The 18,374-nt window shown below is 42.2% G+C and overlaps 2 protein-coding genes across 6 annotated transcripts in view; one reads left to right on the top strand and one right to left on the bottom strand.

Annotated features, from left to right (window-relative positions):
- Positions 1–1,184, bottom strand: part of LOC132830911 (sorting nexin-11-like) — a 126,260-nt gene extending 125,076 nt beyond the window's left edge. For all 3 annotated transcript variants that reach the window (XM_060848854.1, XM_060848856.1, XM_060848855.1), the window contains exon 1: positions 1,098–1,184. The gene's annotated coding sequence lies outside the window, so the exon portion shown is untranslated. The remainder of the gene's footprint in view (positions 1–1,097) is intronic.
- cbx1b (chromobox homolog 1b (HP1 beta homolog Drosophila)) lies at positions 1,162–15,527 on the top strand. Of its 3 annotated transcripts, none has more exons than XM_060848857.1 (5): positions 1,162–1,267; positions 10,190–10,364; positions 11,998–12,172; positions 12,925–13,019; positions 13,474–15,527. In XM_060848857.1, the coding sequence occupies exons 1-5, from the start codon at positions 1,264–1,266 to the stop codon at positions 13,613–13,615; spliced, it is 591 nt and encodes a 196-aa protein (XP_060704840.1). In that variant the 5' UTR covers positions 1,162–1,263; the 3' UTR covers positions 13,616–15,527. The 3 variants fall into 3 exon arrangements, with proteins under 3 accessions (XP_060704840.1, XP_060704841.1, XP_060704843.1); XM_060848858.1 differs by having other exon boundaries at positions 12,928–13,019; XM_060848860.1 differs by lacking the exon at positions 1,162–1,267 and adding an exon at positions 2,214–2,377.
- The last annotated feature ends 2,847 nt before the right edge of the window (positions 15,528–18,374 follow it).

Consider the following 18,374-nt stretch of genomic DNA (forward strand, 5'->3'; position numbering starts at 1 on the left):
ACATTGATTTTCCTGTTTATTGGATGTTGCCTGACCTGCTGTGCTTTTCCAGCACCACACTCTTGACTCTAATCTCCAGCATCTGCAGTCCTCACTTTCACCTTTTTGTGGACTCAGCTCCACTTAGCCGCACTCTCACTATATCTCTCAATTGCTTTATTTTTCAAAAAAATCTACCTTAGCTTTAAAAGCGTTTACTGAAGCTGTGTCACCTACTTCCCTGGACAAGGAATTCCATAGATTAACAACCGTCTGGGTAAAGAAGTTCCTTCTGAATTCAGTCCCAAATCTGCTCCCTCTAATCTTGAGGCTATGCCATCTTGGAGAAAGTGAGGACTGCAGATGCTGGAGATCAAAGTTGAAAAATATGTTGCTGGAAAAGCGCAGCAGGTCAGACAGCATCAAAGGAGAAGGAGAATCGACGTTTCAGGGATGAGCCCTTCTTCAGGAATGAGGCAAGTGTGTACCTCGACACAGTCCTGTCCCCCTTAGTCCAAGAACTCCCCACCTATGTTTGGGACACCACCCACGCCCTCCACCTCCTCCATGATTTTCGCTTCCCCGGTCCCCAACGCCAGACACTTTCCTCATTCCTGAAGAAGGGCTCATGCCTGAAACATCGATTCTCCTGCTCCTTTGATGCTGCCTGACCTGCTGCGCCTTTCCAGCAACACATTTTCAGCTCCAATGAAAATAATCCCAACCTACTCAGTCTCTCCTCATAAACCAACCCCCTCAACTCCAGAATCAACCTGGTGCACCCCCTCCAGTGCCAGTACATCATTGCTTAAGAATGGAGACCAAATCTGCACACAGTGCTCCAGGTGTGGCCTCACCAAGAGATAGAGACACCTCTGAGTGAAAGACAAGGTGTTAAGGACAACACTGGAATAGCCTATGGTTTAAATGATTCCTTTTGGTGGTTTTGTGATCCGAACAATCTGCAGCCCTGCCACTGAGTTTATCACGTCAAAACAAACACGGCAGCGGTAACATAACCACACGAAGCCGGGGCTAAGGCACAGCAGTTAAGAATTAGCCGGGTGTTTTTTTTTGTTTTTAAGCAGCACGCCCCCGCTCAAACGCCGTTGATTTACCTCAGGACGGTTGTGGCCGAGTGCAGCAGCAGCATATTTCCCCCCACCCCCACCAACCGCCGCCCACCCACCATTCCCGGGTCCGCCTCCTCCCGAGCTCCGGCTACTCGCCCAATCCCGCAGATTGGTTCCGACTCCCCGGCACGCCACCATCTTTAGCGGCAACATGGGTAAAGCATTTCCACTCTTTTATTTATTTATTTTATTTTTTAAAAAACACCTTTCAAACAAAAAATCAAAAAAGCAAAGGGCGTATACCCCGCTGCCTCGTGTCTGTTCGCCCTTTGTAATTTTCGGGTCAGCGGCGAAGGGGTTGTTTAGGAGGAGGTGAAGGGTTGTTGTTTGTGTGGTGTTTGGGGGGGTGGGTGGGGGGGGAGGTGGTGTGTGAGGGGAGGGCGGCCTCGGGCTTTATTGTGTCTCGGGGTTTTTGTGCCGATCCCTGGGCCTAGGCCGCGGCCTGACCATTGAAAAGTGTCTCCTTCCCTTCCTCAGTCGAAGTTATCCCCGTCGCCCCGCCGCGGAAGACTTAATGTTGTTCATCTTTTTTTTTGAAATGCCGCGTCGAGTTTTAGCGAAAAATAGGGTGTCATTTTCAACAAAAAAACATGAACTTGCTTTGATTAGTGCGCGTGCGCTGTGCGGGAGCACGGGGAATGTTTAAAACTGAGAATTTATTTACTTCATGCAGATGGTTTTAAATGCAAGTTCACAGTCGTGATTTTGCAGAGAACTTGCATTTTTCTTTGGAAACCAGAACACTTTTTTTTTGACCGAATTCTGATGTTTGTTCTCTCTCCCGGGTCTATTTGTGCCGCGCGCGGTTTGTAGTCCGGCGCCTCACTGCGCATGGGCAGGCGCCCCGAGCCCCACAAAAATAAGACGAAAACCTGCCCGCTTCGAAGCGGCGAGGCCGCCCTCGCTCCGGGCAGGAGAGTGGACACCGGACGGGAATGTGGCCGAAGCCTTCCCCCTCCCTAGCCCCCAGGGTCGCTAGCGTGGGGTGCCCCGTTCGGGCGGGAAGGCGGGCCGGCACGGACTACAACTCCCGGCAGCCCCCGCGGTGCGGCGCCATGTTGGAATTTCCCGCGCCTGCGCACTGGCGGCGCTCGGTCACCGTGGCGGGTTGTGAAGAAGCCTTTTGTTTGTGTGTTTCTTTTACATTTTTACCAAAACAGATTGTGTATTTTTGCAAGATTTGTTTTCTTAGATTATAGTAATCGTGGGATTTGAAGACGGTTTAAAATACAATTATTACCGTCGGCCGCTCCTTTTTATAAAAGGTACGGGTTTGCATTTTTAAACGTTACCTTTTTAAAGTTGCAAACACCACCTGCAGCTTAACGGGGACTCGTTGCATTAATTAGAAAATATTTTTCCACTTCACCGAATCCTCCTTCATTCGCCGCCCAATTTGAAGGCGTCAGTTGGGGTTCGGTGGGTGGCGTTTGGTCTCTGAAGTCAGAAGGTTCAAGCCCCATTGCAGAGACTTGAGCGTGCAATCTAGGCCAACACTGTGTGGTGCAGCAATGAGGGGGTGCTGCACTGCCAGAGGTGCCATCTTTTCGATGGGACGCTAAATGGAGAGGCGCTGTGGGATTGCTAAAGATCCCGTGGCCACTCTTCCAGGAGATGGGGACGCCGTCGCGTCCTGACCGTTATTTGCCCCTGTACCAACAACGCAGGAGCCAAATGAGGAAAATCTAAACGGATAATTGCTAATTTACTGCAAATGTTAAAAATTTTAAATCTCAAAAAATGCTGAAAATACTTAACAGATCTGGCAATATCCGTAGAGGGAGAAAATGAATGATTCTAGTCGATGAAGGACTTTATTTATTACAGAGAGATTATCTGATCATATCACAGTGCTATTTGATGCAGTGACTTCCTTTAAGAATTGGACAGCAGCATTCATTCAATAATTTGCTCTGCTGTGAATCGTCTTTTGTTTTGTGCACATTTTGACCCCCACAGCATAGGAGGAGAGTTTCTTCATAGGCACAACCTTGTCAGCCAGATCTTTGGCAAAGGTTTAGCAGCAGGTTCTTGTCAACTAATGCCAAAATATACCATGCCTTTCACAAACTCAGATTTCAACCAAGAAGTAGTTTTGAAGTGTAATCACTGTTTAATGTGGGAAATGTAGCAACCAGTTTGGACACCATAAGCTCTCTCAAACAGTAATGTAGCAGTGGTCAGATCTGTAATGATTTTAAATAAAATGTTGAAACTCAACAAGACTGGCAGCTTCTGTGGAGAGATAATCGGGTAGTATTTCAAGTCTGCTACAAACTCTTCAGAACAAATGTTTAGTCTTATTTGTTGAAGGATAAGTGATGGAGACACCAGGGAGAACTTCCTTGTTGTTTTTCTGGGTTGCTGTGAATATTTTGCATTTATCTAAGAAGGCAGATGGCACTTAAGGTCTCATCAGATGTAACATATTTTGGATAGTACAAGGCACGTATGTGGGGGGGATTAGAACCCACAACCTTCTAACTGTAAGGTGAAAATTCTGCCGCTGAGACATTGCTGACACTTTAATCAAGGCCTCTGGTGACAGTTCTGCAGGATAACCCATTGTTGACCTGAATGAAGTGATGCACCCGTTACTGTAGTTTATATTGTTGAAGAGGTACGCTCGGTGAAGGTGTTGCCAGGATACAGTGAAATGTGCCAGGCAGTATTAGTACTGTAAAACTGGCTGCGATGCGGTACAGGGTCTCATTGAAACCAGTGTTTTGGTTGGTACTGACTTCAGGTCTCTTGCACTCATTGGTACTCAGCAGTTAAAATTGCCTGAAAATAGAATGACATCCAGAAAGACTAAATCTATATATTTTTAAAAATCCTTTGAAGGAAGAGAAAGTGGGGAGAATGTGAGCTGATTTTTAATGAGAAATCTCTGCAGAGCAGTGGAGCTTAGATTTACGCTGCCTTTCCATTGCTGCTGTTTTAATTCTAATTCCAGGAGATCTGGTTTCTGAGCTTGTTTCCAAGGTTGTGTTAACACCTGGTTCACATTCCAGTAACAGATTCATTGTCTCATGAGTCCACAGTCAGTAAATGATGTTGTCAAGAGTTAGTGCACTGTGTAAGTGCAAATATTGGTCAATAGTGTGAAAGAAGGATTTTGAATATAGGCCTCCCAGACCAGTTATAATGGTGTCAGACACAAAGATTTAGTAAAACCACTTGTTCATACTGAAAGGAGTCCAGGCATATGGGCCTTAGCCAGGTTATGTTCTGAGGGAGGTTACATCCTGACGGTTTTTTGTTGGGGAATGGCAATATTGTTTGGTTCCAGTCAACTATGACTCAAATAATTACACCTTAAAGTCTCACTGTTGTTTGTAAGAATTTTCTTTACTTGTGATACAGGACTAAAAATTTCATAAGTTTCATTTTGTGATTAGTCAGTTTGTCCTCAGATCTGCCTCCCTGCAGCTGCAAGCTGTGAACGGTTAAAACTGGGTTCTCTATTATAAATTGCTGCCAGCAAGCCTGATGTTAAGCTGGACTGCAGGTTTGACATGGCAACGCGCCTGACGTGTTATGTGGGTTGCAGACTTTTATTCAGACATGTAATCCCAGTTCTCCTCATCTGACTGTTACAGCTCCTCAGGATCTCCATGTTTGCATTAACATTGCTTTTTAACCAATTCCTATTCTTTAAATATCGATCTCAAGCAAAACAAGATGTTTTAAACTAGTTTTTGAAAAGTGTTCTAAGTAGGCGATTAGATAATCCAAACTGTTGACTACCCAGACTGGGACTGTAAATGTTCACATTTCACACTGAAGAACTTTGGAGGGAAGGGATTTGCAGTGTAATGTACAGAATATGAAGCTTGTTGCTGTCTGGAATTATGAGGGATTTAACTTTTTATGCAAGATGACACTGAAACCCATGAATTGGTGATGGATGCGATTTTCAAGAGCATCTTCTGATTCTTCTGAAGCTGACTTTCACTTCAATGTGTGTCTCTCTAAAATTTTAGTCCTTCTGAATGTTTTTTATTTTCAGTGTTCAGTATAAACCTGCACGATTAGTTGGATCAGTAAGCTCTTATTTTTATGTTGGCTTATGTGACATTTGGCCATGTTCAGTGAAAATTATTAAAATATATTCTATATAACTATTTTCTGTATTGCAACAGTGATTACCTAAAAGGTATTTAATTACCTGCAGTGGCACTTTTGGAAGTCCTGTGTTTGTGAAAGTGTTTGTAAATCTATGGTTGCTGCTACTGCTTCATACCTAGTATTTCTTAGTTCCCTAACTCTTCTGAAATCTTCAGCCTACACATTTGTTCTTCAAAGGATCCAGCCTTCTGTCAGTCCATTAGTTTGTCAGTGAACATTTGAGCTTGGGTTATTGTCCTGGGTGTGTAGGGGGAGGAGCAATGAGAATTAAATATACTCTCATCACTGTTAATGAATGGAACCTGGAGAATGGGAATATCTCATTGTTCTTAAACCATTCTTGGGACATGGGAGCATTCACTGACAAAGCTGTGCATCCCTACTTGCCAATAAGCAGTTTGATGCATTGAAAGAAATATTTTTGTTAGTATATCACCTTTCCTGACTTCAGGATGCCCCAAAATGCTATATAGCTAATGAGGTTATCCTGCTTTGAAGTGTAATCATGGTTATGTTGTAGAAAACACCGTGGCCAAATTTGTCTGAAGTAAGATCCCATAAGCAGTAATGTGCTGATTACCAACAAGCAACTCAATTTTAATGATACTGACTGAGAGAGATATAGTGGTCAGGTCACTGGGAAGAATGCTTCTGCTCTTTGATATGGTACCATGGGATCCTTTGTGCCTGCCTGAGAGGGCAGACTATGGCTTCAATTTAACATATCTGAAATATTCTCCACATTGCAGAAGTTTTATAGTACTGCATTGAAGCAGCAGCATGGCTTATAAGCACAGTTTCTGGTGTGGAACTTGAACCCACAACCTTCTAATTAGTAGGTACTTGAACCAATAATGACCTTGTCTTCTTTTGATGAGGTGGAGTTGGATTGTGATATCAAAAACAATTTTATGCGTGGAGTGATTTCTCTGGTCTTGTAAACACGAAACATAGGAAAAAGTTTAAACAAAGAAGAGGTCTTCAGCAAACCACATTATATTAAATGCAGATGAAAAAAATGCACAGGAAATGCATAATAAGTCAAGACATCTGAAAGCTAAAGGGAGCAGACAGCAGGCCAGGTGCAGTCCTTCTCCATGCAGCATCATCGGGCTGGAACACAGTGAACGTGGAAGCTGGCCAAGATGCTTAAGACCAGTGGTGCTGATACTCCTGTTTGTTGAGGCAGTTTGCTGCAAAGTATTTTTACAAATAGTTCTGGGGGAAAAAAATCCCTGCAGTACTTTTTAAATGTAGACTTTTTTTGATAATATTAAAGCAATTTTGAAACAGCGAAATGTGCCAAAAACTTTCTTTAAGTAACAGAAGCAATGATTTTTGCCAACCATTTTCAAGAAATTGAACCTCCTGCAGGAGCAGCTAAAGGAGAGAAGCAGAAAAAAGTTGCATTTTCTAAATGTTTAGAAACCATCAACAGCAGAGGATTGGAAAGCAGTCAAAACAACTAATGGAATATTGGCCTTTAGCCCAAGTGATGCTTCTGCTATGTAGAGTCTGACAAAGGCTCTATTTAGAGTAATCATTCATTTCTGAACACTGTACCTCAGGAAACAATATATTAGGCTTGGAGGGGGTGCAGCAATTAAATGAAGAGATGGTGCTACATATATTGTTTGTATTCCCCTGAGTTTAGAGGATTAATCAGATCGGGTGTTTAAATGTTGAAAGGATCCAACATGTAGAAACCTCCCTCTAGTGGTGGAAACAAAGAACTAAAGGATACAATTGTGTGGGGTGGTGGTAAAAACCCGCCTGCTTCATCAAGTTTCTGTAGATTTGGAAACCTGCGATCCTTACCCAGTCTGACCTCCTGTGACTCTGACTCCCAATGATGTGGGTGACCCTAAATTGACCTTTGTAATGGCTTAGGAATAGACAAAAGTGAGGACTGCAGATGCTGGAAATTAGAGTCTAGAGTATAGTGGTGCTGGAAAAGCACAGCAGGTCAAGCAGCATCCAAGGAGCAGGAAAATCACCATTTTGGGCAAAAGCCCTTAGGAATGCCTTTACTGGGTGATTGGCTGGGTTAAAATCCTGGAACTTGTCCCGACACCACATGGACTGTAGTGGTTTGAGGAGGAGGTTCACCACATCTGGGATGGTCAATAAGTGTGTTTAGCTAACGATGTCATGCCCTGTGAATGAACAGATTATTAGAGTCACGGGATGGTGAAAATTTCAAACACTCCAACAGGCTATGGATCCTAGGGAACAATTGGCGTGTGCAGCATTGATGGATTGATGTTTATGGGTAAGTGAGTTGTGGAAGACTAATTAAAGTTGGAACAGACTGGTTAAATGGCCTCCTGTTATTGCATCTGTGCACGTGATATTTGCCTTATTCCTTCTTGCACCTGAACTCTATATAGATTTATGGTCAGGATGCTGCTTCAAGAGGTTGTGGGATGTAGATGCAATCTGATTCATGTGATGCTTGCTGCCTTTCAACTTGCTGGGAGGGCTAGCATAGAGCCACAGAGACTGACTTCTGGGAGGGCTAGCATAGGGCCACAGAGACTGACTTCTAGTTGTAGGTTTTTCAGCAAACAGTTGAGCTACCTTTGCAGTCATTTAACACTGGTGAGCAAGGAGTATTATCTGGTTGTTAATGAACTCCACATGGTGCAGATGCTTCCTTTTCCCCCCTGTTTTCTCAGCATCACATTCATTGGCTGTCCTGAGAAGACTTAGTCTGCTTGTTCGACAATGATACTACACCTTTAAACTCCATGGATTTGGACAACTTTTTCCGAGCTCAGTCTATTTTACACAAACTACTGAGACTTTGCTATTGCAATGATCACAGTTCTGATTTAAGGCCCTTAAATTCCTTCCCCTGGCAACTGTGGTAAGGTTGATTGTTCTCTCCCCTGTGGTTTCTGTATGTGGTATATGAAGCTCAGTGCTTTCATTACCGGCAAGCCTGTGCTCGAACACCCCATCAGCCAGTTTTGCTTAATTACCCAAGAGGATATCTAATCTTATTCTTTTTGTGCGATGATGATTTTCTGCTAATAAAGATTTACTTGCTGAAGTTTCTTTGTATTTTTTAAGAAGTCACAGCTACCTGCCCTTTGTATGATTCTATGCAGCTGGTCTGTGGAATTAGCCACTAGCTGTGCAATACACAAGTTTACTCATATTTGTCACAAGCCACACCAAGCCTTAGACTAGTCCACCTTCCAGCAAATGGCTACAGAAGTAGAATACAGTATTAATTCAGGGGTGCAAATAACTTGGAATTTTATAATAAACCCCAACCTAGTACGGTGTGAGCATTCACACGACCCTGGCAAGACACATTTCTGATGAAGAGCTTATGCTCGAAACATCTACTCTCCTGCGCCTTGGATGCTGCCTGACCAGCTGTGCTTTTCCAGCACCATGCTTTTTGACTCTGATCTCCAGCATCGGCGGTCCTCTGTTTCTCCCAAGACTATCTCGGACTTCTGTAATGAGAATCTTTCGATCCTAAAAATAGGAATAAATCTCCAGCAAAATAGTGACGGCAGAAATAGTTGCATGAACACTATTATGAAAATCAGTCATTTACAGTACTGTTTCAAACGGGAATTCCCCTATCATCTCGATTTTTGCCTGGAGCTTGTAGTTTCACTTTATGTAGCCAAATAAAATCCACAATTTCTTTATTTGTAAATCGAGTGTCTGACTCTGTTCCCGTTGAAATATAAGTAGATGTTATGAACTTATTTTCCAAAGTGAACGAGATTGCCTATCACAACAGCTGAGAAGTTAATGAATAGGGAAAAGAAATGGAATTTGCTAGACTAGAAGAATCGACTGAGGGTTGGGAGTTTGACTGGTCCTGGTGACAAGTTGAAAATGTTGAAACTCATTTTGTTTAAGCCCTGTTGATCTGGTATCAACAGTTCTCTAGACTGTATGCAAACGAGGCAGTTGTACACGTTCAGTTGCAAACATCACCATGGCTCTGGTTGATGTAACTTTACTTTGTCCTTTGTTTGGAAATTGAGGTTTTAAACAGGGTGATCATTTTTGTTTTAAATTGCACCATTGCGAAACTGCCTTACATCCCTGACCATGCTCTTTTAACTCTTTACCTCTCACCTCCCCACATACTATTACACACGTACAATCACTTACATCTGTATAATACATAATGTGGTAAGATACTGCTTTATGGGAGCGTTTTTGTTTAACACAAAACCAAGCCAGGTAAGGTGATATTAGGGCAGGTGACCAAAACTTGATCCAAGAAGTAGGTTTTAAGAAGCACCTTTAAAGGTGGAGGGAGTGGCAGAGTCTGAAGTTTGAGGAAGAAATTCCTTTAAAGACCCAGACAGCTGAAGATATACCAGTAGTGGAGTTATAAGAAATGGTATAAGAGGCCAGAAGTGGAATGCAATGGTAATATCACTAGAATGATGTTCGAGTCTGTAATGTTCTGGGGATGTTAGTTCGGATCCTATTATGGTCACATTTGAACTCAATAGAAAATTTAGAATAAAAAAAGCTACACTAATGGTGACAATGTAATCTTTCTCAGTTCTCGGATATAAACCCATCTGGTTCACTAATGACCTTTTTAAGGGAGGAAATTACGATTAGGGAGAGCAATAAATGCGGATCCAGCCAGAAATGCCCACATCCCTCCCATAAACAAATTGAAAATGTAAGATTGAAGGAGACTATAGAGATTGGGAGGGGTAAGACAATGCAAGTGTGTGAAAATAATAAGAATTTCCAAATCATCAATTTTTTTACATCCTGCAAACTTTCAGTTGACGCTCACTGTACACTGTACACCATCAGTGTGGCAGGCTGTCCTTTTAGAGTGTGTCTGGGAGGGGGCATTAAGTGATGAATTCTGTTTTGATCAGAATACTGTTTCTGTTGATTTTACAAATTCTAAATTTAGTTAACCATGTTTATTTTTTAAACAGCCTCAGCCTCACTTCTGAATTTAAGACTGGACACAATGGGGAAAAAGCAAAACAAGAAAAAAGTGGAGGAGGTTCTAGAAGAGGAGGAGGAAGAGTACGTCGTGGAAAAAGTACTGGACAGGCGTATCGTGAAAGGGAAAGTGGAATATCTGCTGAAGTGGAAAGGATTCTCGGAGTGAGTGTTTAACTAACTTCATGTTAGCTTCAGTAACAATTCTGGCCCAGGTAACTGTCCATTCTTCATGTCGGCCTTGGAAGGCGTGTAATACAGACTCAGTAGAATATTACCCAGGTTAGATAATATAGGAGAGATCACATAAATTATACCCTGGTCACTGAAGGGAAGTTTAGATTTAGAACTGGTGTCAGGATAATTTTAAAGCTACAGAATTGGCATCCGTCAGTGTTTACTGGACAGTATTAGGATGAGACTGAGAAGGTGATTGAATGAAACCGTACGGAAAAAGATGAGTCCAAGTCAGCCATGTCTTTCTGAAATGGTGAAAGAGGCTGGTTCCTGAATGCCTGTTCCTATAAGAGGTATTTTTACAGAAGGCAGTACCATCATGTGGAGTATCGTGGACATGATCCGGCTTGGCCAAGTGCCACATACACATTTACCATTCCCGGTCACTACATAAGGAGTGGGACAGAGAGAATCCTTTGACACTATGCAGTAAAGCTATCAGATGAGTTTCATTTTGGAACTGAGTGAATAATCACTTAATAGTTATCTTCACGAAGCAATTAGATTACATCTTTTGCCTTCTTAACCACCCCATTAACATCTTTTAATTACATTGGCATGTGATTCTCAAGTTAAAAAAGCAAAAAAGAGCAGTCAAATTTCCTTAATTTAATCCCCAGGAATAAATTTGAATGGCCAAAGCCCTCTGTATTGCCCCATAACCCAGCCAAAGTGTATCCCTGTCTCATTGCAGTTCAGTAGTTAAGGTGAGGCCCTTCCCTCATGTGCTGTCTCCCCCACATCCCTCTTTCTTTGTCTTCGATTCTATGCAATGTTGTAGCGCAATGAACAAAAGTGATACGATGAATTGGTTATTTTCTGAAAGTGTTTTTTAAGAAGATTAAAGTTCATATTGGAACTTTGACAATCCGTAAACAGGCTACACACACTTCGGTGTTGGGGCTCTGATTTATGAGCTCCTCCATCTGTGTTTGTGGTTTACTGTTAGGCGAGTACAGGCTAAATTATTGTGGGTTACAGTGAATTACGGCAGCATCCGAGGAGCAGGAAGAGTGACGTTTCGGGCAGGAGCCCTTCATCAGAAGTGTTGATTTTCCTGCTCCTCGGATGCTGCCTGGCCTGCTGTGCTTTTCCAGCACCAGTCTAATCCTGACTCTAATCTGCAGCATCTGCAGTCCTCACTTTCGCCTACAGTGAATTATGCCAAAGTACGGCTCAGAAGTCCTCCTCCATTCAACATCTACTGTGTCTCAGCTGCATACTTGCAATGCAGGAGACTGCACAGTTTCCACAGCCTGGAGTGTGTTAGATATTCCTAAGTATGTGTAGAACGTATATATTTGATTGCAGATCTGATGAGTGATGCTGGACAGAAAACTTAATGTAGTCCCAATTAAGCATTTGTATGAAAATCCCTGTCCCATCTAATCTTCCCCCAGTGGCCCAGCAGCAGTTATATCCATGTTGTCCCTATTTGAGACCGGTGATTAGGAGCTGAGCTTTTTTTGGGTGGGGTGCCGGGATGGAGGGAAAGGGGGCAATAGTTGTTTGCTTGTTTGTTGGCAGCCTGCAGTCTATAAAGTGAACTAATTTTTTTCAGTGATGACAATACATGGGAACCTGAGGAGAATCTTGACTGTCCTGATCTCATCGCAGAATTTTTACAGTCCCAGAAAATAGCACATGATGGAATAGATAAAACAGAGGGGCCCAAACGAAAAGCAGAGTCTGATACTGAAACTGAGGAAAATAAAAACAAGAAGAGGAGAGAGGAGGTCAGTGAGTATGCTTTTTTTTCAATATTACCTGTTCTTCCATTTTTGAGCACATACTCTAACCTTGAACTGCGTAAACAGTGTTTATTACAAAATAAAATCCTAGGAACATTTTCAACATCTCTTCTGTTACAAAGGGATAAATGACCTCCTTTGATGTAATCAGTGGCTTTCTTGAATTATTCTGGTGAGGAGAGAGTCTGTAATTGGCTATTCTCTCCAAGTTTAGCTGTATAGTGCAGGAATAGAATTATGAATCCATTTGCCCTTCCATTCTTGTTCCTTGCCCTGGGTTCCCATCAAGCCAGTGTACAGAGTTGGAATCAAGACAGAGGACAGTTTAGATCATGTACCATGAGGGCAAACGCAAGTGTGCAAAACAGCTACTTAAACAAGCTACTGTCCCTTGGTGAGAAACAAGCTCATAGCCTGTAGGGGAGTAGTCAGGTACTGTGGATCAAGGTGCTGAACAATAATTCTTGGCGATTTCTCTGGTACGGATTGTGCCAGATCTTGTCTATATTTTAGTATCAGGATGACTGTTTATTGGCCAAGTTCATATGAGACATTCCATAGGACTTGGAGAGTTAAACTCTAGAATTCGCCACATCACTTGTTGAGTTAAAAGTCACCCTCATCCCTTGAGTTTGCTCAACACAGTCTCTCTGTGGATTTCTTGGCTTGACACAGTGATGACACACCATCTTCCCACCCCTCCTCTCTGGCTGAGGTCTAATCTGTTTCTCTTGCAGCAGGAGAAACCCAGAGGTTTTGCCAGAGGTTTGGAGCCAGAGCGTATTATTGGGGCTACGGACTCCAGCGGAGAGCTCATGTTCCTCATGAAGTGGTGAGTTTTAGCTTTTAAAATTGATTTGTAAATTAAAACCTCTTGCCGAACAAAGTTACTCTGGCTAGAGAGTAAAAGAGCTCAATCTATGGATGGGAACATAAACCAGTCCCTAACTAGCACTAAATTAGCACCCAAGAGTAAAAGACTGGCTGTGGAGTAGGGTGGAAGAAAAACCTCGTAGAATGGAAGCATTAAGTTTAGTAGTAGGCTGTCTGGCATATCGTGCCTGTATGAACTATGACAGAATTATCCCGTTACTCTTGTCTTCACCACTTCTGCCCCCAACCCAGAAAATGAGAAACAAAGTTTTTCACCAAAAATAATCTGTCTGGGTAGGAGCTGTTGATGTGAGCTTAACTGATCTGCTTGCGTGTGTTATGTATTTGCAGATTCCAGACCAAGTCAAATTAAATGTTGTTCATAAATTTATGCATTTCTATCCTCCACCCAGGAAAAATTCTGATGAAGCTGATTTGGTTCCAGCAAAAGAGGCAAATGTCAAGTGTCCCCAGGTGGTTATCTCATTTTATGAGGAACGTCTGACGTGGCATTCGTACCCATCTGAAGAGGAAGAAAAGAAGGAGGAAAAGTAACCAAGGGAGAGGGGCTTAAGCATCTCCCATTACAACTTTACAAGACGAGAAAATAATCCCGACTTTTCAGAAAGTGGTTTTCAGTTGTACAGGTGTATAGTTCTCCGGGTGTACCTTTTCTCAATTCTTTCAGACCCATATCATTGTCAGCATTTGAGAGGGGATGGGACAGGTTGTGTTTTTAAATGCAGCATGATTTTTTTTCCTCCAGATTTTGGATAACAACTGTAGAAGCCAGTGAATTGTAGATTAGTTACCTTGGCTTGTAGGATAGGGTTTGAGTCCTCGAAGGGGAAAGGAGGCTGTAGGGCTGATGTGCCATTTAAACAGTAGCCTCTTTTTAATATGATGTCTGATGGTTTTGGTTGAACTTCCTCCCTCTCCTCAGCCTTCTCCTTCACATGTTCCAGATCTGAAGGGCAGCTTGGACAAAATTTATCTGTCTTGTGTCTGGAGGTGTGACAACTACTTTAGAAAGCCGTGTGTGGCTGCCTAATGGTTGTAGTCACACCCCTATTGGAGTGAGGCTGCTCCTGAGTATCCTGCCATTGTGAGCCTTGCTCCCCTGGATTTCTTTTCTCTTTTGTTTTTAAGGTAGTGTTTCAGTTATAGTGAAAGACTCTCCTCTTGTTGGCTAGTGCAGGCTGCTCTACTATTAAACAATAAACCTCAGTTCGTGAGAAAGGTGTTCTTAAAAGGTCAAATGATATTAGACAGGCTTTCTTAAAGGGTCAAATTCTTGAGGTTGCTGATGGGTGCAAAAGACTCCAGTCTTGTGAAGTAGAGCAACTTGCTGTTCTTATGGCTTAGGCAGTTTTAAACTTTTTTTTTTAATGTTAATACTTGCTCATTGTTCAACTTCCACTGCCCAGTGATAGAATCTGTGCTGCTGCTGCTGCCACCCACGAGTGTGTGAGGAGAAAGCAGGTGTGTACCACAAACAAACTGCAGAAAAACCGAGCAGTTTTCAGCATTGGAACAGAGAAGAGACACTTGGTTTTTGGATACACACCATTTTTATTTTCTTTTTTATTGTGGTCAGGAAGAGGTTTATCCTAACAGCTTCACTGTGCCTTTCCGCATTTCCTGCTCATAGTGCACGACCAGCTGGTTATGATGGTGTAGGTTGAGATTCCCAACTACCCTATCCAAGTACAGCACCATATTCTCCATTATCTTGCCATCCCTGGCCTAGTGACTTTTGAAGGTATGCATTGTAGTGCTCTAATAATTCCATCTTTATTTCCAAACACCTGTGTAAAGCATGACACCTTATGGCCAGAGGTCATCAAACTCATTCCCCAGCTGAGGAGCACATGAGTAGGTACTAAGTGTAACTATCACTCTGGGAATGTTTGGTGGATATTCCAAGGATCTCTCTTAAGCTCATTTGGTCCCAGGTTACGGTTTTAGTGTTGCCTCAATTGTTTGATTGGTGAAACCTCTTACTGAACAACTATATGTTCAACCTGTTTGGGAGGAGAGGGACATTGTGTAGCAAATACGTGTGTATCACGTTTACATCTGCTCCTTTTCCTAAGGCATTGATCTTGTGGATGAGGCTTTCCCTGCCCCAAGTCACAAATCAAACCAAAAGAAACTACCTATTTTTTAAAATTTCCCCTGTAGAATTGAGATTCTTATCGGAGTACTGGTTGTGTTTTGTCTATCTGGGGAGGGCGGGGGGAAAAGAAAGAAGTGTGTTGTTTGATTATAATCCGCATGCCGTAGACCTGGAAAAGGGATGTGGCTGCTGTTTCCACAATGGCCTTTCCCAACTGGCTGCAACATCAGAATTCAACAGTGTCCTAATGCAGGAAAAGTATTGCTTTGACAGTGTTTGTGTAACTGGGGTAAGACTGATTATGTTCTCATTCGTAATCTTATTAAACGTGATGCGGGGGGGGGGGGGGGGGGGGGGAAATGACGTGGGTACATTTCAGGTATTTGTGGAAGGAAAAAATACAAGCATGGAAACTAAAGTATTAGTGCCACTTTCCTAGTTTTCATACGTTGCAGCTCTTCTGTCTGATTCACATTTAATCATCAAATGTTGTCTTTTAGAGGGGGAGAACTGATTTTAGCTGGTTTTAAAGGATCTGTTTTTGTAGAATTCCTATTAAGTATTGTGATAACTGCTCCTGCAACATTACACTGTTGTTTAACAGGAACACAAATATTATGTAATAAAACAGGAAAAACACAATTGTGTGAATTTCTTTTAATAACTGGACAACATTAATCAAAATACAATATATGGAGAATGCTAGTGATACATGGCTAACAGTCATAGGCACCAAGGCCCTTCAGTCCAATCTTGCACCAACATAACTACACTAGTCTCCATTTCCAGCACTCAGTCCATACCTTGCAACATTGTGACATTAACTCTCATCCAGATTACTGCTAATTTCTGGGTAAAAAATGTTTTCCTCCTCCTCCAATTCCCTTTTAAACCTCCTGCCTTTCCCCTTAAATCGATGTCCTCTTGGTAGTGATCCATCTATAGATCCCAAATCTTTTGCAACTCAATTAGGTCTCCCTTAAGCTGCCTAAAAGGAAATAACCAATTTGGTAAATATCCTGTGAATCTCAAGTGTGGTGGCCAGAATTGCACAGAGTATTCCAGCTCTGACCTAGCCAGCTCCAATATGACCTAACTGTTTTTGTAATCTACACCACAACTGAAAGGCAATTATCCCAAATGTCATAACCACCCTAATAACTGATCGTGCAACTTTCATGGATTTGAACAAGCACCCACAATTCCAGTCTTTCCTACTGTTCTGCCATTTAGTTTTCAGGATTAAATTTCATCTGACCAACTCACCTATATCCTGTAACCTTTGACCTTTTATTCCTCACAATTAACCACACATCCAAAAACTTCAACAGTGACCTGTTTCAGGTCAGTTACTCAAGAGTTTTTAAGCTTTTTGCTTTGTTTAATTTGCTGAGGATTGGTGAAATTGGTGTGTATTATTTCTGGGCTATGGATAGTGTTAATGCAGACAAAAACTCCCCTACAGGTAACAGTCAGAACTGTACAACACAGAAACAGACCCTTTGGTCCAACTTGTCCATGCCAAACAGATGTCCCAAATTAATCTAGTCCCATTTGCCAGCACTTGGCCCATATTGCTCTCAACCCTTCCTATTCATATACCTACCCTTTTAAATGCCACTTCCTCTGGCAGCTCATGCTAGACACACCATTTGCATGGAAAAAGTTGCCCCTTTGATCCCTTTTAAATCTTTTCCTTCTCACTAAACTATGCCCTCTAGTTCTAGACTTCACCAACCCAAGGAGAAGACCTTGGACAAAAGTGAGGACTGCAGATACTGGAAACCAGAGTTTAGATCAGAGTGGTGCTGGAAAAGCACAGCAGGTCAGGCAGCAACCTAAGGAAAATACCTTGTCTATTTATCCTATCCACATCCTTTATGATTTTACAAACCTCCAAGGTCATCCTCTAATGCTTCAGGGGAAACAATCCCAACCTGTCCTGAGAGCTCAAACCCTCCAACCCTGGCAACATCTACACTTCCAGTTTTGGTGTCATCAGCAAACTTACTAACTATACCTATGTTCATATCCAAATCATTTATATAAATGATGAAAAGCAGTGTACCCAGCACCAATCCTTGTGGCACACCGGTAGTCTGAAAGGCAACTCTTCACCACCATCTTCTGTCTTCTACCTTCAAGCCAGTTCTGTATCCAAATGGCTAGGTCTCCCTATATTTCATGTAATCTAACCTTGCTAACCAGTCTACCACGAGGAACCTTGTTGAATGCTTTATACTGAAGTCCATATAAGTCACATTCACAGCTCTGTCATCAATCAGTCCTTTGTTACTTCAAAAAACTCAACCAAGTTTGTGAGACATGATTTCCCACGTACAAAACCATGTTGATTATCCCTAATCAGTCCTTGCCTTTCCAAATGTATGTAATTCCCATTCCTCCGGATTCCCTCCAACAACTTGCCCACCACGGATTTCAGACCCACTGGTCTATAGTTCCCTGTCTTTTCCTTACCACCGTTCTTAAATACTGGCACTACATTAGCCAACTTCCAGTCTTCTGGCACCTCATCTTTGATTATCACTGATCCAAATCTCTCAGCCAGGGGCCCAGCAATCACTTCCCTAACTTCCCACAATTCTAGGGTACACCTGATCAGGTCCTGGGGACTTTTATGCCTTAAGATATCCAGCACTGCCCCCTCAGAAATATGGACATTTTTCAAGATGTCACCATCTATTTCTCCATGTTGTGTACATCCATGTCCTTCTCCATGTAACTTAAAAAGTGAATGGAGAACAAGCAAGATTGGACTCAAAAATGTGAAAGAAAATTGAGATGTTAACCTGAAGATTACCAATTTCCTGTGGAGGGCAACTTTTTGATGCTTACAAATATACGGTTTGCAATGAGAAGAGAAAGAAATCAAATCACTAATGCTGTACATAATATGTGTTGTACAGAATAGTTAATTGTTGGAAGTTTCTATTCCAAGGGAGTTTTGAACTCAGATGCTGAACATATTTAAGATAGAGACAGATAATGGGATCGTGTGGGGAAATGGTATTTAAGGTAAATGATCAGCCATGATTTGGAATGGCAGAGGAGGTACAACGGGTTGATTGGCCTGTTCTGCTCCAAATGTTCTTAATATCAACACCAGACCTGGTAGAATTACTCATTTATCAATCAAGGGTTTACATAAATAAATAAGTTAGCCTGAGAAACATG

The sequence above is a fragment of the Hemiscyllium ocellatum genome, chromosome 32 (genome assembly GCF_020745735.1).
Source record: "Hemiscyllium ocellatum isolate sHemOce1 chromosome 32, sHemOce1.pat.X.cur, whole genome shotgun sequence".
NCBI classification, from domain to species: domain Eukaryota; kingdom Metazoa; phylum Chordata; class Chondrichthyes; order Orectolobiformes; family Hemiscylliidae; genus Hemiscyllium; species Hemiscyllium ocellatum.

Excerpts from the sequence above, each read along its gene's own strand:
- cbx1b (XM_060848857.1), top strand. Across the intron at positions 10,365-11,997 it reads AAGTGGAAAGGATTCTCGGA|TGATGACAATACATGGGAAC; the intron begins GTGAGTGTTTAA and ends AATTTTTTTCAG. Across the intron at positions 13,020-13,473 it reads CTCATGTTCCTCATGAAGTG|GAAAAATTCTGATGAAGCTG; the intron begins GTGAGTTTTAGC and ends TCCTCCACCCAG.